This window comes from Neofelis nebulosa, chromosome 10 (genome assembly GCF_028018385.1).
Source record: "Neofelis nebulosa isolate mNeoNeb1 chromosome 10, mNeoNeb1.pri, whole genome shotgun sequence".
Taxonomy (NCBI): Eukaryota; Metazoa; Chordata; class Mammalia; order Carnivora; family Felidae; genus Neofelis; species Neofelis nebulosa.
In genome coordinates, this window is record NC_080791.1 from 1,639,125 (window position 1) to 1,658,480 (window position 19,356).

Below are 19,356 nucleotides of genomic sequence, written 5' to 3' on the forward strand. Positions count from 1 at the left end.
AGAGGGTTTCAGCACTATTAGGACTCTAGAAACAGGGGAGCACAGAGTTGGAAACTCCAAAGCTCGATAGCTGGTGGAGCTTTGGTGGCGAGGAAAGGTGAATCCCCATTAACAGGCAGCGAGGTCCTCGGGGCACATGGGGAGAAACGGTTCACCTGCTTGAAGGGCATTTGGTAGAGGCTATGTGGTCTCTCCATGGGCATAGGTGCCAATGGACCCTGGAGAATAGCCACATTTGGTGGTGTTGGAACAAGGACATTAGGTTACAGTGAAGCCTGGTGCCATTTTTGTGTTGTGATTTGTCATAGTCCCTGAACCACTACTGCTACACAGTCGTGCATACTTTTTCTAGGGCAGGCTGGCACTTGGTGGCAGTCTCTGGACCTCTGCAGTGGCACGGTTGCATGAGCATTCCTGGAGGCAGCCAGCAGCCAGCCATTGCTCGGGGAGACCCTCCCCCAGAAGGTTAGAGTAGGTCCAAACTGCAGGGCTCTCAGAAGTGAGGGGTTTGGAAGCACAGCCCCTTCTGACATAAAATTTGGGAGAGAGGTACTGCCTGGCAGGCTGACAGCATGGACATAGACAGTGTAGAAGCGGGGAGTGGATGGAAACCAGAGACAAAGGAGGCATGCCTGATGACTGCTTGGTGAGAGCACAGAATTCTGGGGTTAGAGACTGGGAAGCTGCGTGATGCCATTTTCACCTCTCCTGCACATGCACATGCGCACCACACTGATCCACCCCAGTAACCTAAGCAGTACCACTTAGTGGAGAATGGAGCTATCACACCAAGCGCTTACCCAACTGTGCCCTCCAAGAACATGCTCTACAAGACCACTACAAGTCCCTCTGCCTGCTTAGTGCACAGACTATAAAGTGCTTCACAGTTAGATTTCTAGGGGAAACTGAATGTAATTTCATTCTATGCACTGGTCCATTGAGTCCTTTTTTTTTTCTTATTCTTGGGTGCAAAAAGAAAAAAATTATTTTCATTATCTGTTTTTATGAAAAAGTTTTAAAATTTCTTTTACTATATACCTCATATTTTTATTTTTTTGTGAATTGTTTATTCTATTTTACTTTATTTCATTTTATTCTATTTTATTGTATACCTTTCTATTAATTTTTAATGGTTTGTCTTTTTTATTTTCTATCCCTTTTTTCTCTATTCTTTCAAGCTTATTTCAACAACCAGACGAAAATACATGTAAGATCTAGCTTCCTTTATTTGATTTTTTTGAATTGTTTTGAATTTTTTTAATTTTATTTTTTATTAATTCTTTTTTTCCCTCCAAAATAACAAAAAGAAGGAATTCACCACAAAAGAAAGAACAGGAAGAAATAGCCAGGGACTTAACACAGATATCAACAAGATGTCTGAACCCGCATTTAGAATCATAAAAATACTAGAATACTAACTGGGGTTGAAAAAAGCATAGAATCCCTTTGTGTGGAGATAAAATAAGTAGTCTAGTCAGGGTGAAATAAAAAATGTTGTAACTGAGCTGCAATCTCAAATGTATGCCACAGTGGCAAGGATGGATGAAGCAGAGTAGCGAATCAGCAGTGTAGAGGACAAACTTACGGAGAATAATGAAGCAGGAAAAAAGAGGGAAACTAAGGCAAAGGAGCATGATACAAGAATTAGAGAACAAAGTGACTAATTAAAAAGGAATAACATCTGAGTCATAGGAGTCCCAGAAGATGAAGAGAGAGAAAAAGGGGTAGAAGGGTTATGTGAGCAACTCATAGTGGAAAGCTTTCCTAACCTGGGGAAAGACACAGACATCAAAATCCAGGAAGCACAGACTTCCATTAGATTCAACAAAAACGGACCATCAACAAGGCATATCATAGTCACATTTACAAAATATACAGACAAAGAATCATGAAAGCAGCAAAGAAAAAAAGTCCTTAACCTATAAGGGAAGACAGATCAGATTCACAGCAGACCTATCCACAGAAACATGGCATACCAGAAAGAGTGGCAGGATATATCCAACATGCTGCATTTGAAAAAATATGTGGCCAAGAATTCTTTATTCAGCAAGGCTGTCTTCAAAATGGAAGGAGAGATAAAGAGTTTCCCAGACAAACAAAAACTAAAGGAGTTAGTGACCACTCAACCAGCCCTGCAAGAAATTTCAAAGGGGAGTCTCTGAGGGGAGAAAAGATGAAACAAAACAAAAAAGACCAAAAGCAACAAAGACTAGAAAGCACCAGAGAACACCATCAGAAACTCCAACTCTACAGGCAACACAATGGCAATAAATTCATATCTTTCAGTATTCACTCTAAATGTCAATGGACTAAACGCTCCAATCAAAAGACATAGGGTAATAGATGGATAAGAAAACAAGATCCATCTATATGCTGTTTACAAGAGAACCACTTTAGACCTAAAGACACCTTAAGATTGAAAATAAAAGGATGGAGAACCATCTATCATATTAATGGTTGCCAAAGGAAAGCTGGAGTTGCCATACTCCTATCAGGCAATCTATATTTTAAAATAAAGACTGTAACGAGATGAAGAAGGGCATTATATCATAATTAAGGGGTCTATACACCAAGAGAGTCTAACCACTGTAAACATTTATGCCCCCAACGTGGAGGTACCCAAATATATAAAACAATTACAAAGATAAACTCATTGACAATAATAGTAGGGGACTTCGACTCCCCACTTAAAGCAGTGGACAGATCATCTAAGCAGAAAATCAATAATGAAACAGTGTCTTTGAATGACGGATTGAACCAGATGGACTTAAAAGATATATTCAGAACATTTCATCCTAATGCAGCGGAATACATTCTTCTCAAGTGCATGCGGAACATTCTCCAGAGGAGATTGCATACTGGGATACAAATCAGCCCCCAACAAGTACAAATTGAGAACATACCGTGCATATTTTCAGACCACAACACCGTGAAACTTGAAATCGACTACAAGAAAAAAATTGGAAAGACAACAAATACTTGAAGATTAAGGAACATTCTATTAAAGAATGAATGAGTTAACCAAGAAGTTAAAGAGAAAATTAACAAGTACATGGAAGCCAATGAAAATGATAACACCACAGCCCAAAACCTCTGATGTGCAGCAAAGGTGATCAGAAGAGAAAAGTATATAGCAATCCAGGCCTTCCTAAAGAAGGAAGAAAGGTCCCAGATACACAACCTAACCTTACCCCTACAGAGCTAGAAAAGAGCAGCAAATAAAACCCCAAACTGGCAGAAGAAATAGGAAATAATAAAGATTAGAACAGAAGTCAATACTGCTGCCCCCCAAATAAAATAAAATAAAATAAAATAAAATAAAATATAAAACAGAACAGATCAATGTAACCTGGAGCTGGTTCTTTGAAAGAATTAACAAAATTGATAAACTTCTAGCCAGTTTGATAAAAAGAAAAAGGAAAATAAATAAAATCAGGAACGAAAGAGGAGAGATCACAACCAACACTTCAGAAATACAAACAATAATAAGAGATATTATGACCAATTATATGCCAATAAATTAGGCAACCTGGAAGAAGTGGACAAATTAGTAGAAACATATAAATCACCAAAAGTGAAACAAGAAGAAATAGAAAATTTGAATAGAGCCATAACCAGTAAAGAAACTGAATTAGTAGTCAAAATTCTTTCAAAAAACAAGAGTCCAGGGCCTGACAGCTTTCCAGGGGGAATTCTACCAAACATTTAAAGAAGTGTTAACACCTACTTTTTGAAGCTGTTCCAAAAACTAGAAATGGAAGGGAAACTGCCAAAGACATTCTATGAGGCCAGTATTACATTGATTCCAAAACCAGACATAGACCCCACTAAAAACGAGAACTATAGACCAATTTCCCTGATGAACATGGACGCAAAAATTCTCAACAAGACACTAGCCAACCAGATCCAACAATACATTAAAAGAACTATTCACCATGATCAAGTGGGATTTATACCTGCAATGAAGGGCTGGTTCAGTATTCACAAATCAATGTGATTCATCACATCAGTAAAAGAAAAGAGATCCTCTCAGTAGATACAGAGAAAGCACATGACAAAATATAGCATCGCTTCTTGATTAAAAACCCTTAAGAAAGTGGGGATAGAGGATCGTACCTCAAGATTATAAAAGTCATATACAAAAGACCCACAGCTAATATCATCCTCGGTGGGGAAGAACTAAGAGCTTTTCCCTTAAGGTCAGGAACACAACAGGGATGTTACACTTGCCACTGTTATTCAACATAGTATTGGAAGTCCTAGCCTCAACAGTCAGACAACACAAAGAAATAAAAGGCATCCAAATGGTCAAGGAGGAAGTCAAACTTTCATCCTTTGCAGATGACATGATACTCTATGTGGAAAACCCAAAAGATTCTACCAAAACACTGCTAGAACTGATCCATGAATTCAGCACAATTGCAGGTTGTTAAATCAGTGCACAGAAATTGGTTGTATTTCTATACACCAACAGTGAAGCAGCAGAAAGAGAAATCAAGGAATCGATCCCATTTACAATTGCACCAAAACCCATAAAATACCTAGGAATAAACCTAACCAAAGAGGTTAAAAATCTATACACTGAAAACTGTAGAAAGAAATTGAAGAAGACACACAAAAATTGGAAGACATTCCAAGGTCACGAATTGGTAGAACAAATACTGTTAAAATGTTGATACTACCCAAAGCAATATACATATTCAATGCAACCCCTATCAAAATGACACCAGCATTCTTCACACAGCTAGAACAAACAATGCTAAAATTTTTCTGGAACCAGAAAAGATCCCAAATAGCCAAAGCAATCCTGAAAGAGAACACCAAAGCAGGAGGCATCACAATCCAGGACTTCAAGCTGTATTACAAAGCTGTAATTATCAAGACAGTATGGTACTGGCACAAAAACAGACACTTAGATCAATGGAACAGAATACACAACCCAGAAGTTCACCCACAAACATATGGCTAACTTATCTTTGACAAAGCAGGAAGGAATATCCAATGGAAAAAAGACAATCTCTCCAGCAAATGGGGTTGAGAAAACTGGACAGCGACATGCAGAATATTGAACCTGGACCACTTTCTTACACCATACACAAAAATAAAATGGGTGAATGACCTAAATGTAAGGAAGCCATCAAAATCCTAGTGGAGAAAGCAGGCAAAAACCTCTTTGACACTGGATGCAGCACCTTCTTACTCAACACATCTCTGGAGGCAAGGGAAACGAAAGCAAAAATGAACTACTGGGACTTCATAAAGATAAAAATTTCTGCACAGCGAAGAAAACAATCAGCAAAACTAAAAGCAACCTATGGAATGGGAGAAGATATTTGCAAATGACTTATCAGATAAAGGGTTAGTATCCAAAATCTATAAAGAACTTATCAAACTCAACACTCCCCAAAACAAATAATCCAGTGAAGCAATGGGCAAAAGGCATGAAGACACTTCTCCAAAGAAGACATCCAGATGGCCCACCGGCGCAACAAACACCAAGATCAGGGTCCTGAGGGTAGGGGAATGTAAGAAAAAAAGAGAAGCCAGTTTGGGAACAGGAGGGTCCCCTGGGCTGATGGCCCAAGTGACGACTTTATTGTTGCTGTACACAATCTTTTATAAGACTCTTATGGATCAGGTCATTCTAAGAATAAACAGGTTTCACATGATCACTGCCAGACAAAACATTTAGTTCTGTGTACCTTGTGAACTTTCTAAACGGATCACAGCAAGACCTTGTTGATAGATTGCTAGCAAAACACAGTTCCCATGTTTGTTTCTATTTGACCCGGGGTAGAAAAGGGGGGGGGGGGGTAACATTACTGCCAACACCCACAGACCACAGGCTTCAGGAATTAACTTTCTCAGCCTTGACAAGGCTTTCGTATGCCCTTGCAAGTGGGAGAATGGGAGGGGGAACCACCGGGTTGGGTGAGTCAACAGGGAGCCTTTGCTCGACCCGGTCTCAGCCTGGCACTGGAGTCCAGCCTCCCACAGACGTATGAAAAAAATGCTCAACATCACTCATCATCAGGGAAATACAAATTAAAATCACAATGAGATAGCCCCCTCATACCTGTCACGATGGCTAACATTAACAACTTAGGCAATGACAGATGTTGGTGAAGATGTGGAGAAAGAGGAACCGTTTTGCCCTGCTGGCGTGAATGCAAACTGGTGCAACCACTCTGGAGAACAGTATGGAAGTTCCTTAAAAAATTGAAAATAGAACTACCCTATGACCCAGCAATTGTACTACTAGGTATTTATCCAAGGGATACAGGTATGTTGTTTCAAAGGGACACATGTACCCCAGTGTTTATAGCAGCACTATTGACAATAGCCAAAATATGGAAGGAGCCCAAATGTCCATCAACAGATGAATGGATAAAGAAGATGTGGTATATATATACAATGGAGTATTACTCGGCAATCAAAAAGAATTAAATCTTGCCATGTGCAACAGTGTGGATGGAACTAGAGGGTATTCTAAGTGCAATTAGTCAGAGAAAGACAAATATCAAAGGACTTCACTCATGTGGAATGTAAAAAACAAAACAGATGAACGTAAGGGAAGGGAAGCAAAAATAATATAAAAACAAGGAGGGGGACAAAACATAAGAGACTACTAAATATAGAGAACAAACTGAGGGTTGCTGGAGGTGTTGAGGGTGGGGGGGATGGGCTAAATGGGCAAGGGGCATTAAGGAGGACACTTGTTGCGATGAGCACTGGGTGTTATATGTAGGGGATGAATCACTGGATTCTACTCCCAAAATCATTATTGCATTATATGCTAACTAACTTGGATGCAAATTAAAAAAAAAAAAAAGATGTATACTATAAATCCCAATGCAACAAATACAAATATCACAGAGGTATGCATGATGAGTCTATATAGGACATAAGATGGAAACATATGCTTTACTTAATTAGTCCAAAAGAAAGACGAGGCAATAAGGAAGTCAGAAGTTACTAGTATCAGGAATAAGATAGGGACATCACTACGTTTCTACAGACATTCAAAGGATAATAGAATATCTTAAACAACTTCATGCTGATAAATTCAACAACTGAGATGAATTTTATGAATTTCTTGAAAGATACACACTACCAAAGTTAACTCAAGGAGAGACAGATAGCCTCTACTCCCTATTAAAGAAGTTGAATTTTATTAAAGTTCCCATAACTCTTAGAGTTTACTGCTGAAATGTAATAAATACTTAAGAAATAATACCAACTCTGTGTAAACTCTTTCAGAAAATAGAAGAGGCAGGAATATTTCACTACACTTTCTGAGACCAGCATGGCCTGATTGCAAAAGCTAACAGAGGTATTGTAATGGAAGAAATCTGTAGATTAACTTCCTTCCTGAACATAGACTCAAAACTTAACAAGATATTAGCAAATTGAACATTTGTTTCTAATTGTTTTTGCAAAAATACGAAACTCAACAAAATGTAAAAATGGATTCTAAGTGGGATTTACTCTAAGAACACAAGTTAGGTTGAATTAAAAAAAATGTTAATTATTTTAGTAGACTAATAAGAAATTACATGTTTATCTCAATAGACACAGAAAAGGCATTAGACAAAAGTCAGCGACCAGTCATGATTAAAATTTTCAGCAAATCAGGATTAGAGTAATGGACCTTCTCAACCAGATAAAGGGTATCCATGAAAAAGCTGTGCTAACATAATAGTAAAGGACTGAATGCTTTCCTCTTAAGACCAGGAATAAGGCATCAAGGTCCTTTCTCACTGCTTCTATTCAGCATTGGGCTGAAGGGTCTAGCTAGCATGACAAGTTATAAAAAAAAAAAAAAAAAAAAAGATAAGGCTGGAAAAGAAGAAGGAAACCTGTATTTATTTGCAGAACTTATGGTTATCTGTTTTCAACATCTTACAGAATGTACAAAAAAGTTCCAGAGCTAGTAAGAACATTTAAATTTAGAAAGGTTGTGGGATACAGAGTAAGTATGTCAAAATGATACATATTCTGGAAACAAACTATTGAAAATTGAAATTAAAAGTACTACTTGCAATTTCAGGATGAAATTGAACAAAAATGTGTAACACTTTTGTACACATTGAAAACCACAAAGCTTTGAAGAGTGAAAGTAAACAAGAGTCAAATAAATGGAAAGATGCGCTGAAAGGTGTACTGTGTTCATGTATCCGGAGACCCAGTATTGTTAAGATGTTAATTCTTCCCAAATTAATTGAGAAGTTCAAAACAACCCCAATCGGAACCACTACATAATCTTTTGTAGTGACTAACATTTGCTTCTAATTTTTTTTTTTTTTTGCAAAAATACAAAAGACCTAGTGTATGCTAAGTAGTATTGGAAAAGAATGAAATGAAAGATCTTACTCAGCATGATTTCAGGAACTGTTAGGAAGATACAATCGAAGCACTATGGTATTGATATAAAAATAGATATATAGCTCAATGGAATGTAATAAAGTCCAGGAAAAGACCCACAGATGTATGATCAATTGATTTTCACCAAATATACTATGTCAATTAAACGGGAGAAAGGAAAATCTCTTTAATAGTATAGAACAATTGAAGAGCCAAAGCCAAAAAAAAATTAATTAAAAACCTACACCTGTATCTCCAAACATATAAAAATTACCCCCAAATTGATTATACTGTTTTGAATATAAAATGTAAGCCACAGACAGGAGAAAGATTAACTAGACATATTCAACAAAGGAACGTGTGTAGAAATTTTTGAAGTATAACTAATAATGAGAAGACAAGCATTCCAAATTTTTAAAAAATACTTGATTAGACACTTTAACAAGAAGGTATACATATACCACATTTTATTTACCCATTTATGTATGGGAGGACACTTGGGTTGCTTCCCTATGTTGGCTTTTGTAAATAATGCTGCAATAAACATAGGGGTGTCTGCATGTATCTTTTCAAATTCTTGTGTTCATTTTTGTTGGGTAAATACCCAATAGTGGGATTACTGGATCATATGTTAATTCTGTTTTTCATTTTTTTGAGTAGTCTCCATACTGTTTTCCACAGTGGCTGCACCAATTTACATTTCCACCAACAGTGCACAAGGATTCCTTTTTCTCTACATCCATGGTGACACTTGATTTTTATTTCTTGTTGTTTCTTGTGTTTTTGATTGTTGCCATTCTGACAGATGTGAGGTGAAATCTCATTGTGGTTTTGATTTGCATTTTCCTGATGATGAGTGATGTTGAGCATCTTTCTAAGTATCTTTTGGCCATCTGTATGTCTTCTTTGGAAAAATGTCTATCCAGGTTCTCTGCCCATTTTTAAATTAGATTATTTGGTTTTTTTTTTTTTTTTTTTTTGTGTGTGTGTGTGTGTAGAGTTGTACAAGTTCTTTATGTATTTTAGATATTTACCCCTTATCAGATAGATTATTTACAAATAGCTTCTCCCATTCAGTGTGTTGTCTTTTCCTTTTGTTGATTATTTCCTTTCTGTGCAAAAGCTTTTTATTTTGGTGTAGTCCAAATACTTTAATTTTGCTTCTGTTTCCCTTGCCTGAGGAGCATATCTAGAAAAGTGTTTTCTATGATGTTAAGGAAATTGCTATTTGTTTTCTTCTAGGATTGTTATGGTTTCAGGTACATTTACGTATTTAATCATTATTCAGTTTATTTATGTGTATGGTGTAAGGATGTGGATGGTTCATCCACGCACATCCAGATCAATAGATACAGAAGATATGGTGTGTGCATGTGTGTGTATGTATACGATGGCATATTGTTCAGTAGTAAAAAAGGATGAAATCCTTGCTTTTGCAGCAACACGGATGAATCCCTAGGGTACAGTGCTAAGTGAAATAAGAGAGAAATACTGTATGATTTCACTCATGTGTGCAATTCAAGAAACAAAATCAGCAATGGAAAAATGAGACAATCAGAAAGTCTCTAAATACAGAGAACAAAATGGTGGTTGCCAGCAGAGAGGTGATGGGAGTATGAGTGAAATGGATAAAGGGAATTAAGAGTACACCTAATCTAGATGAGAACTGAGTAATGTATAGAATTGTTGAATCATATCGTACACGTGAAACTAAGATAAAACTGTGTGAATTACACTTAATTAAAAAATAAAAAAGTACACATGACAAGGAAACGTGAAAAATTCTTAGTATCATTAATCATTACGGAAATGAATATGAAAGTTACAATAAGAATATAAATATACTGAAGTCAGTTGCATTTCTATACAGTAGCAGTGAATGCTAGATTTTAGTATTTAGAGTATCCAAAAGGAAATTAGGAAAGCCATTCCACTTATGATAGTATTGAAGAGTAGATACAGGGAAATAAATTAAGAAAAAAGAGCAAGACTTGTACAATAAAAACTGCAAAATATCATTGAAAGCAATTACAGAAGGCTAAAATCAATTAAAAATTATTCTCTGTTAATAGGGAAATGAAGAAGTGACTACATAGATACAGATTATTTTTAGAGTGTAATGAGGTGTTCTAGAATTAGAAAGTAGGTAAGTTGATTGATTTGTGGATATTGAACCATTCTTGCATTCTGGTAGTAATTCCACTTGGATCTTGGTGAATGATTATTTTAATGTATTGCTGAATTTGGTTTGTTAATATTTTATTGATAATTTTTGCATCTGTATTCATCAGTGATACTGGCCTTTTTCTTTTCTTTTGTAATGTCTTTGTGTGTTTTACACTGGCCTCATAGAATGAATTTGGATTGTGTTAGTATTGATTATTTTGTTTATGTTTGTTTATAGTTGCTCTATGTATTTGGGTTCTTTCATGTTGGGTGCATAAATATTTGCAATTCTTGTGTCTTCTTGTTGGATAGTGTCATTTTTTTTAAGTTTATTTATTTTGAGAGAGAGAGAAAGAGAACGCGATCAAGCACGAGTGGGGTAGGGGCAGACAAAGAGGGGAGAGAGAGAATCCCAAGCAGGTTCCACACTGTCGTTGAAGTGCCTGACATAGGGCTCGAACCCACAAACCACAGGGTCATGACCTGAGCCGAAATCAAGTCAGACACTTAACCAACTGAGCCACCCAGTGGCCCCTACAGTCTTTGTTTTAAAGTGTATTTTGTCCAATTTAACTGTTGCTACCCCAGCTTTCTTTTCTCTTCCATTTGTATGAGAAATGTTTTTCCATTCCCACACTTCTAATCTGCATGTGTTTTGGGGTCTAAAAGGAATCTCCCCTGGCTACATATAGATGGGTTTTGGTTTTTCATCCCTTCTGTCACCTTTGTCTTTTAATTAGAGTGTGATTCCATTCACAATAAAGTAATTATTGATAGGTATGTTCTTTTTTATTTATTTTTTTAATACATCCAAGTTAGTTAGCATATAGTGATTTCAGGAGTAGATTCCTTAATTCCCCTTACACATTTAGCCCATCCCCCCTCCCACTACACCTCCAGCAACCCTCTCTTTGTTCTCTAAGAGTCTCTTCTGTTTTGTACCCCTCACTGTTTTTATATTATTTTTGCTTTCCTTCCCTTGTGTTCATCTGTTTTGTGTCTTAAAGTGCTCATATGAGTGAAATCATATGATATTTGTCTTTCTCTAACTAATTTTGCTTAGCATAACACCCTCTGGTTCCATCCATGTAGTTGCAAATGGCAAGATTTCATTCTTTTTGATAGCCGAGTAATACTCTACCACATCTTCTTTATCCATTCATCCATCGATGGACATTTGGGCTCATTCCATACTTTGGCTATTGTCGATAGTGCTGCTATAAACATGGGGGTGCATGTGTCCCTTCGAAACAGCATACCTGTATCTCTTGGATAAATACCTAGTAGTGCAATTGCTGGGTCATAGGTAGTTCTATTTTGAATTATTTTTAATTTTCTATTTTAAGACCTCCATACTGTTTTCCAGAGTGGTTGCACCAGTTTGCATTCCCACCAGCAGTGCCAAAGAGATCCTATCTCTCCGCATCCTCGCCAACATCTGTTGTTGCCTGAGTTGTTAATGTGAGCCATTTTGACAGGTGGAAGGTGGTATCTCAGTGTGATTTTCATTTGTCTTTCCCTGATGATGAGTGACGTTGGGCATTTTTTCATGTTGGTTGGCCATCTGGGTGTTTTCTTTGGAGAAGTGTCAATTCATGTATGACATTACTTTAAGTTCTCTATCAAGCATATTATCTCCCTTTCCTTTAGGTGTCTTTCTATGATTTTGTCCTGTTCTTTCATTTGGGATGGATTCCTCTATGTCCTCATTTTGTCTAACTCTCTGTGTCTGTTTCTGTGTGTTAGGAAAGTTGGCTATGTCTCCCGCTCTTGAAACTAGTGTCCTTATGAGGAAGAGGCCCTGGCGTGTCCTTCCAAGGTATCTCCCACATGTGTTGTGTGTGTCCTTTTGTGGCCAAGACCCCTTTGCCTTCAGGCCGGTCGTCTGCAGAGGCTGTCTTTGCCTGTTGTGGGCCGGGTGTGGTCCCTGTGTTGTTAGTGAGCCAGTCTGGGGCACCTTTGGTTAGAGTTTGGTCGGACCGGTTGTTTCCCAGAGCTGCAGTAGTGCCGAAGTACAGGGCACTGGGCCAGCCTTGTCCCCCCAGGTTTCACCGGAGGTGGGCCTGCAGTCAGCCCAGGTGTTTGCCCCCAGCCCACTGCCAGAGCTGCAGTCGAAGCCGAAGGTGTGTTCGGTTATCTTTCCTTCTCCCCAGGGCAGCAGTCACTTGGAAGTGTCGCTGGCCCTTGTCAGCGCTGCCGTTGCGGTGTCCTGCTTATGATGGTGCGGCAGATGGACTCAGGCTGAGGGCCGGTTGGCTGGAGCATGGCCGCCAGAGAGCTCAGCACAGGAGGTACGCCGTTAGCCAGCTAGGTGGCGGTGTTCTCACTCATCCCCACTGGTGGGAGCGTCTGTGTGCATGCGGCGGAGAGAAGGGGTGCCCACCAGATCTTTCATTCTTGGAAAAGTCTCCTGAACACTCCTGCCCGTCCTGCACATGTTCACAGATTAGCACTGTCCACACTCCTTACGGAAGTGCCGAGTTGAACAATCAAGACTTCCACATCCGTGGAGTGTAGTAACCTGACTGACACACAGGGTAGCTAACTACTCTGACACTAATATTGCTAACTCTCTCTGTTACATGTTGCTACATAGCAAATTGCCATAAAACTGAGTGGTATAAATGACCAGAATGTATAGTGTCTCAGTCTCTGTAGCTCAGGAGTCTTCGTGTGACTTAGCGAGTACTCGGGTCTCCTGCACCTCCACAACCAGGTGCTGTCTAGAGCTGTGGTCCTCACAGCTGCCAAGGGCATCAGCAGCCTGGCTGTTGGCGGGCCTCTGGGCCCTACTGATGGGGGACTGATCATATGTCCATGGATGTCTCCATAAGCAGGCTCACAGCCTAGCAACTTTTTCACCTGGAGCGAGCACGGGAGAGAGAGAGAGAGCGCACAGAAGCTACAGTATGTTGTAATGTAATCTCAAAAGTGGCATCCCATCCCTTTCGCTGTATTCTTCCATCAGAATCTAGTCACTGGAACCAGTTCATCCTCCCGCTGAGGGGGTTTCACCAAGGCATGAGTGCCAGCTGGCAGGGATCGTTGGGGGTGTCTGCAGTAACATCCCATTTATGTAATAAGCCAGGAAAAGAAGCTATGTTTCTACAGTAAGAAATCAGAATACTGAAGAGTGTGAAAGCCTGGTTTATCAATTACTTATTGCTACCTAGTAAATGACCCCAAAACTTAATGGCTGAAAACAAGAAGAATCGACATATTTAGCTCATGAATGTAGAGTTTTGGCAGGATCTGGTGGGGCAGGCTTATCTCTGGTCCGTGTGACACCAGCTGCGTCTGCTCAGCCTGGACCCAGAGGATCTTCTTGCAAGATGTCCATTCACAGGCTGGCATGTCGTTGCTGATGAGTGGCTGGGAACTCCGCAGGACGATGGCTGGAGACACTGGTTACTCCTCGTGGGGGCATGTCTCCGTGGGCGTCTCTGTTCGGGCCGCTTCACTCCCTTACAGTGTCGTATCTTGGTTCTGAGATGGTATGCCACGACACAGATGATGAAAGGTGCTCATCGTGAGGCCTGGACCTGGAAACCACGACACAGCATCACTTGTGCCTCGTCCTGCCTGCCAGCTTGCCTCTGAGCTCGTCCTCACATTGGGGGACACTGACCTCACTGTCGACGGGAAGGTACCGAAATCTGCATCAGTTGTCTTGCCATATGACAAATTCCACCAAAATCTACTGGGTTAAACATTATTTTAAAAATTCATTTATTTTCAGCTTAGAAACCTGAAATTTGGGTGGGGCGTGGTGAAGAAAGCTTGTCTGTTCCACACAGCTCCGTCACAGGTCTGGCAAGGCTGTGCTGGCTGGAAGCAGGAAACCTCAGCCTGTCGCCACATGGGCCTCTCCAAAACTTGGGCTTCACCAATGGTGGATGGCTTCCAAGCTGAAAAGTCTGAAAAGACAGAAAATACAAGCAATCGATTTCTTGAGGCCTGGTCCCGAAACTGTACATGAAACTGCTGCTGTGGTCACAGGACCCCCGTTTGAGAGGAGCGCCCAGGTCAGGCCTCAGTGGGAGACGTGTCGAAGGATTTGGAGTCATGTTAAACTCCCCACACCTTCAAAGCACAGTTCCAGCACTTCTCTGGCACATTCCTGAGAAGGCTCACTTTACACATGGAAGGTAACGGAACCACATGTTTCCGAAGGTCGTCCTGCACCCTGAATTCCCATCGTCATAACGTTTGTGTTCCATGCATTGTTGATACATTCTACGGTGTTTTTTCTCAACTACACAATCAGTGTTCTGGGGTGTGACATCAATGTTCTCTCCTTATCGCTCAAGTTCAGAAGTTTGAGTGATATTTTTGTCATGTTTGCAAAGTCCAGCAAACCCTCACAGAAGAGGTGTGATAGGACGAACATGAACTAACAAATATTGTGCGGGAAAGAAGTGTACACAGTGGAGAATGAGGTCAGATGTTAAACGGAAAACTGATGTAGAATGGTTTTATTTACTTATTTAACTTCAATTTAGAGCACTTTTTAAATGTCTTCTCTTCTGAGTGTGGTTTTGGGATGGAAGTTCTATTATATTTTGTTCTGTTTATAGTTTAAGGAATGTCTGTAGGAGCCAAGACTTGTTAAACATTCTTGACCACTGATAAAATGAACTTGTCGGATTTGATGTGACTTCTTTCTGGACTAAGTATTATCGTGGGACAACTGGCTTGCTGCTCTGTATCTGCCTATTGATGCTTTTATTCTTTCAAGAATTTTTACTTTAAAGAATCTCTTTTGAGAGAAACAAATGAATCCATTCTGTGTCATTCATTTTTACTGTGATAAGAGAAAAAAAGACATATTGCAAGAAAATAAATTCATGACACATATAATGTGGATTATGCCAAAACATTTTCCCCATCACACCGCTGTTGAAAGGTCTTTTATATGTAACACTGGAGCCTTTTTCTGTTGCAGTGTCCTGTGGCATGGCAGAGCAGGTGGGAAGGCCCAGAAGACCCCTTACAGTACCTGAGAGGCCTCGTGGCTCGTGCCCTTGCGATACAGGTAAGGGTCCGTTGGTCAGTGACCCCGGTGTCTGACGCAGTGTTACAGACATGGGTATGGAGATCACGTGTGCGGCAGCTGGTGAGAATGATTTTGTATGCAAAGCACCGCACATTCATTTCTCATTCCGTCGTCAGGGTTTATGTAGCATTCTTTAAAAATAACAAGTAATGAGGGAACCATGAGTTCTTATCAACCGGGATCTCTAATTTGGGGGGAAGGAGATAGATTAAAAAAAAACAAATAAATAGATTACTATTAGAATTCATGAAAAAAAAAAATCTTGGCCCAAACCCTGAGATTTAAGATGAATATACAGGTAAACCTTAAACTGTTGTCATGATCCTAGAATGAACTTAGGGTACATTCTGAAATACTACCCAGTAAAATAGAGCTATTACTATAGCGATAGCATCATGGGATTTTAGGAGTTAAATTTTGTACAGGGACGGTAGTGTCTCAACACTTTCAGCTCATAACTTCTGCCTGCGCTCAGCTGGCTTGCACATCTGGAGTAGTAAGTGGCAGTCTGTGGTCTGTGATGATCTGCAGCTTTAGGGAAGCAGTCCTATCCACTGTGCTATTTGTGCACAAGATAAGCCTTGGTTCTAGAAATGTGACAATACAGCAGCCTAATTGGCTTTCGGACAACAAAGTCTTCCCTGAATTTTTGTCTGCATCTCGCTCTTACCACATGCATACCAATCCTCAGCAGCTCGCTGGACTGGCATAATGAGCAGATGTTGACAGCAGCAAACAGGCAGAGGATGTTTAAACGGCAAACGTGGTTGTGGCAAACTGTCCCCCTGCAAGTACCCAGTGAGTGCTGGTAAGGTCAGCAACCTGGGCACCCATACCAGTCAGGACTTCTCTGGGCGTCTCAAGTCTTGGGTCGTATCTGCCAGAGCCCAGGTTATTAGCTGCATAGCAAGACAACTCCAGAGTGTGGTCCGCGTCCTGTAGCTCTGTGACCTGCCATGGAATGGTGGTGCGCTGACCCGACGTGTTGGGGTCTTGGTGGTTTCTTCCCTCCCACCTGGTCATTGTCACAACCCCCTCCCGACTTTGCGCGCATGCGCCAGTTGGCCATCGTCCCGGGAGGGCCCCCGTGGAAGGGGGCGGGACGCCGCAATGCAAATGATGGAGCCACCTGCGGGTGGGTTTCCTTGAGTGCCCTACTCACACTGCCATCTGCCCTTGTGGCCCAGTCTTCTGGGTCAGCCGGGGCTGTGCGGCCGGAGGGGGCGTGGCCGGCAGGTGCCGGCGTTGGGCGGGGGGGGGGGGGGGGGTGTGCTGCTGCAGTTGGAGGCTGTCCCATCTGACAACGCGGGTCAACACCCCAGGGGGCTGGGAGCAAAACTCCAGACGTTGGCTCCTGACCCCATGACAGCCGTCCCTGTATTTGTCACTGGTGGTGGCCCAACGACAGGATCCTGGCTGTGCCTCTTGCCTGGGTCACTGTGCTCTGCTGTGCTCAGTTCTTCACAGCTGCAGACTCCGGGGCAGGCGAGGGAAGTGGGCATCTGCGCTGGTGTGAGTGCGCCTGCCCCGCCTTGAAGGACGCTGGGTTGTGCACGCCCACCAGATTGGGGTTGCACACGACACACGCCCACCAGATCGGGGTTGCACACAACACCCGCCCGCCAGGTCAGGGTTGCACATAACACCCGCCCGCCAGATTGGGGCTGCACACGACAAGCGCCCGCCTGAGTGGGATTACGCACGACACACACACCCCTGATGTGGTTTCGCACAATGTGAGCCTGTCATATTGGGGTGGCACATGACGCACGCCCATTTAATTGTTGCACACGCCACACACCCATCTAATTGTGGTTGGACACTGGGGGCGTGGACTGTGCAGTGGTACTACCACTAACACTACTCCTGTGTGCACAGTGCACACAGTTCAGGAAAGTGTTCTCAGTAATACAGTGTCTAGGAAGAACCTGGACGTAACATCCATTCCTTAAGTAAATCTGCAAACTCCTTTTGTACTCCTGTCCTGGAAACGCTACTTGAATGACGTGTGAAGCTTTTTTTTTTTTTTTTTAACCTTCCTGGATTTTTAAAACCTCAGTAGAAAATTTTCCTAAATAAGTATTCTTTTAATGTCTGTTCTGTGAAATCTTACTAAGTGAGAAAATATTTGGTGGGTCTCATTTCTTCTTTTTCTGTTTTGTTTTTGTGTTTCAATTGAAGATGACTTCTGTTAGATATTCTGGTAAACAGTAGGAGACGTTTTCCTCCTCGGGAAACTTTAAGGCAACACAGCTGAGGGCCATTGTTTTGTCTCCTCTCAGATGGGACATAGCCCCAGCTAGATCCTCCTCTCGAAGGACTCGTGCTTAAAGACAACTCGCTCACCTAGAATTCACTTTTTTTCTTCAGTGTTTTATTTAATGTTGCAGGTGCAAATATGTCAAACAATTTTACAAAGATTTGGATTTCACCATAGCCAAACAGGCATACCATACTTTGTTATTACATTTTTATTAATATTTTTTTCCTAAAATGCTTCCAACATTATTCCTATGCTTATCTAGCTGTTGTATTCTCTCTTAAGATTTCTGTTATCATCCTGTTTCTCCCCTTACTGAAATACAGAGTTCTTAATCTCTTCCCATAACATGAACAGTTTCACAGTCGTTATTTTTAAAATTTTATTCTTACAACAAGTACATAATTATACTTGAGACAAAGAATTTCAACCTATAGAGCAGATAAGAGGTTATTTTCACTCCAAGTGTCATATAAAATGCCTGATCCATATACAATGGTAAATAAAGTAAAGTAGATCTAAATGTCATGGCTGGTTGGCATTAATAACATCACACTTACTAGATTAGTAACATCTGTGCTTTACAAACACGAGTGTTCATTTCTGGGATGTCAGGAATTGTTTACAGTCGGCATCTACTTACTCGGATTACCAGAGAGTGAAGGCAAGTAATAGATCTTAGCCAAATATTAAAGTGGAACTGATCCGTATTCCCAATTAATATTAGGATGCTCTGAAGAAGATTGGTGTCAGTTAAGGGAGCTGGAAGGTGAGTGGGTTGGAGAGGGTGGAGCCAGTGTGCTCAGGTGAGGCCTCTCTTAGGAGGGGACGTGTGAACAGAGGCTTGAGCTGAGTGAGAAGGCAAACCGTGGGCGTGCCAGAGAGAAAAGTCTAGGCAGACGAGCCAGCACGTGCAGAATCTGGGACAGGAATGGGCTTTGCTTACCTAAGGAATAAAAGGCCCAGTCCACGTGGCTGGAGCGTGTCAATGAGGTGTTGAGACTAGGCCTGAGGGGCACCCGCACGGAGGGCTGCTGGGTTCCGCCAGCAGGTGCACACGGTCTTCGACATATCTTCTTTAAGTTTCATTATTTGTAATGCACGCATCAGACGTGCTTGATTTAAGTGTTCATGGAGGCCCCCCAGACACCACTTAGTTATCAAAAGAGAACTGCTTTATCCAGTTTTTCCCTAAAGTAATCCATTTGAAGAATACAATTGCCTTAATTTCAACCACATAATCAGTGAGTCAAGAGCACTATTGATAAACCAAGTCACACTGAATTTTATGTTTATCGAATATTCCTCACATACAAAAATTATGATTAGAAATCATAGTCGTTATCACATATGACTAGAATATTTGTAATTAAAAATCTTAAGGCATGATTATGGTAAAAAAATTTTCTGATTTTTGAACTTTCATTTAAAAACAGTATTTTTAAGTTTCATCTAAAAACAAATTGAAGCCATAATTTTACTCACTGAATTCTATTTTTGTCTTGAACTC

At 40.7% G+C, this 19,356-nt stretch overlaps 1 protein-coding gene and 1 long non-coding RNA gene across 8 annotated transcripts in view; one reads left to right on the forward strand and one right to left on the reverse strand.

The window, feature by feature from the left end:
• The window catches only part of DYNC2H1 (dynein cytoplasmic 2 heavy chain 1), a 339,313-nt gene that overhangs the window by 262,615 nt on the left and 57,342 nt on the right, over positions 1-19,356 (forward strand). For all 7 annotated transcript variants that reach the window (XM_058686519.1, XM_058686520.1, XM_058686521.1 and 4 more), the window contains one exon: positions 15,476-15,565. In XM_058686519.1, the coding sequence (XP_058542502.1) occupies positions 15,476-15,565 (90 nt within the window). The remainder of the gene's footprint in view (positions 1-15,475; positions 15,566-19,356) is intronic.
• LOC131486624 (uncharacterized) lies at positions 14,243-14,728 on the reverse strand. The gene is made up of 2 exons (XR_009249398.1): positions 14,614-14,728; positions 14,243-14,447 (listed from the first exon to the last, which is right to left on the reverse strand). It is a non-coding gene; the product is annotated as an uncharacterized LOC131486624 (long non-coding RNA).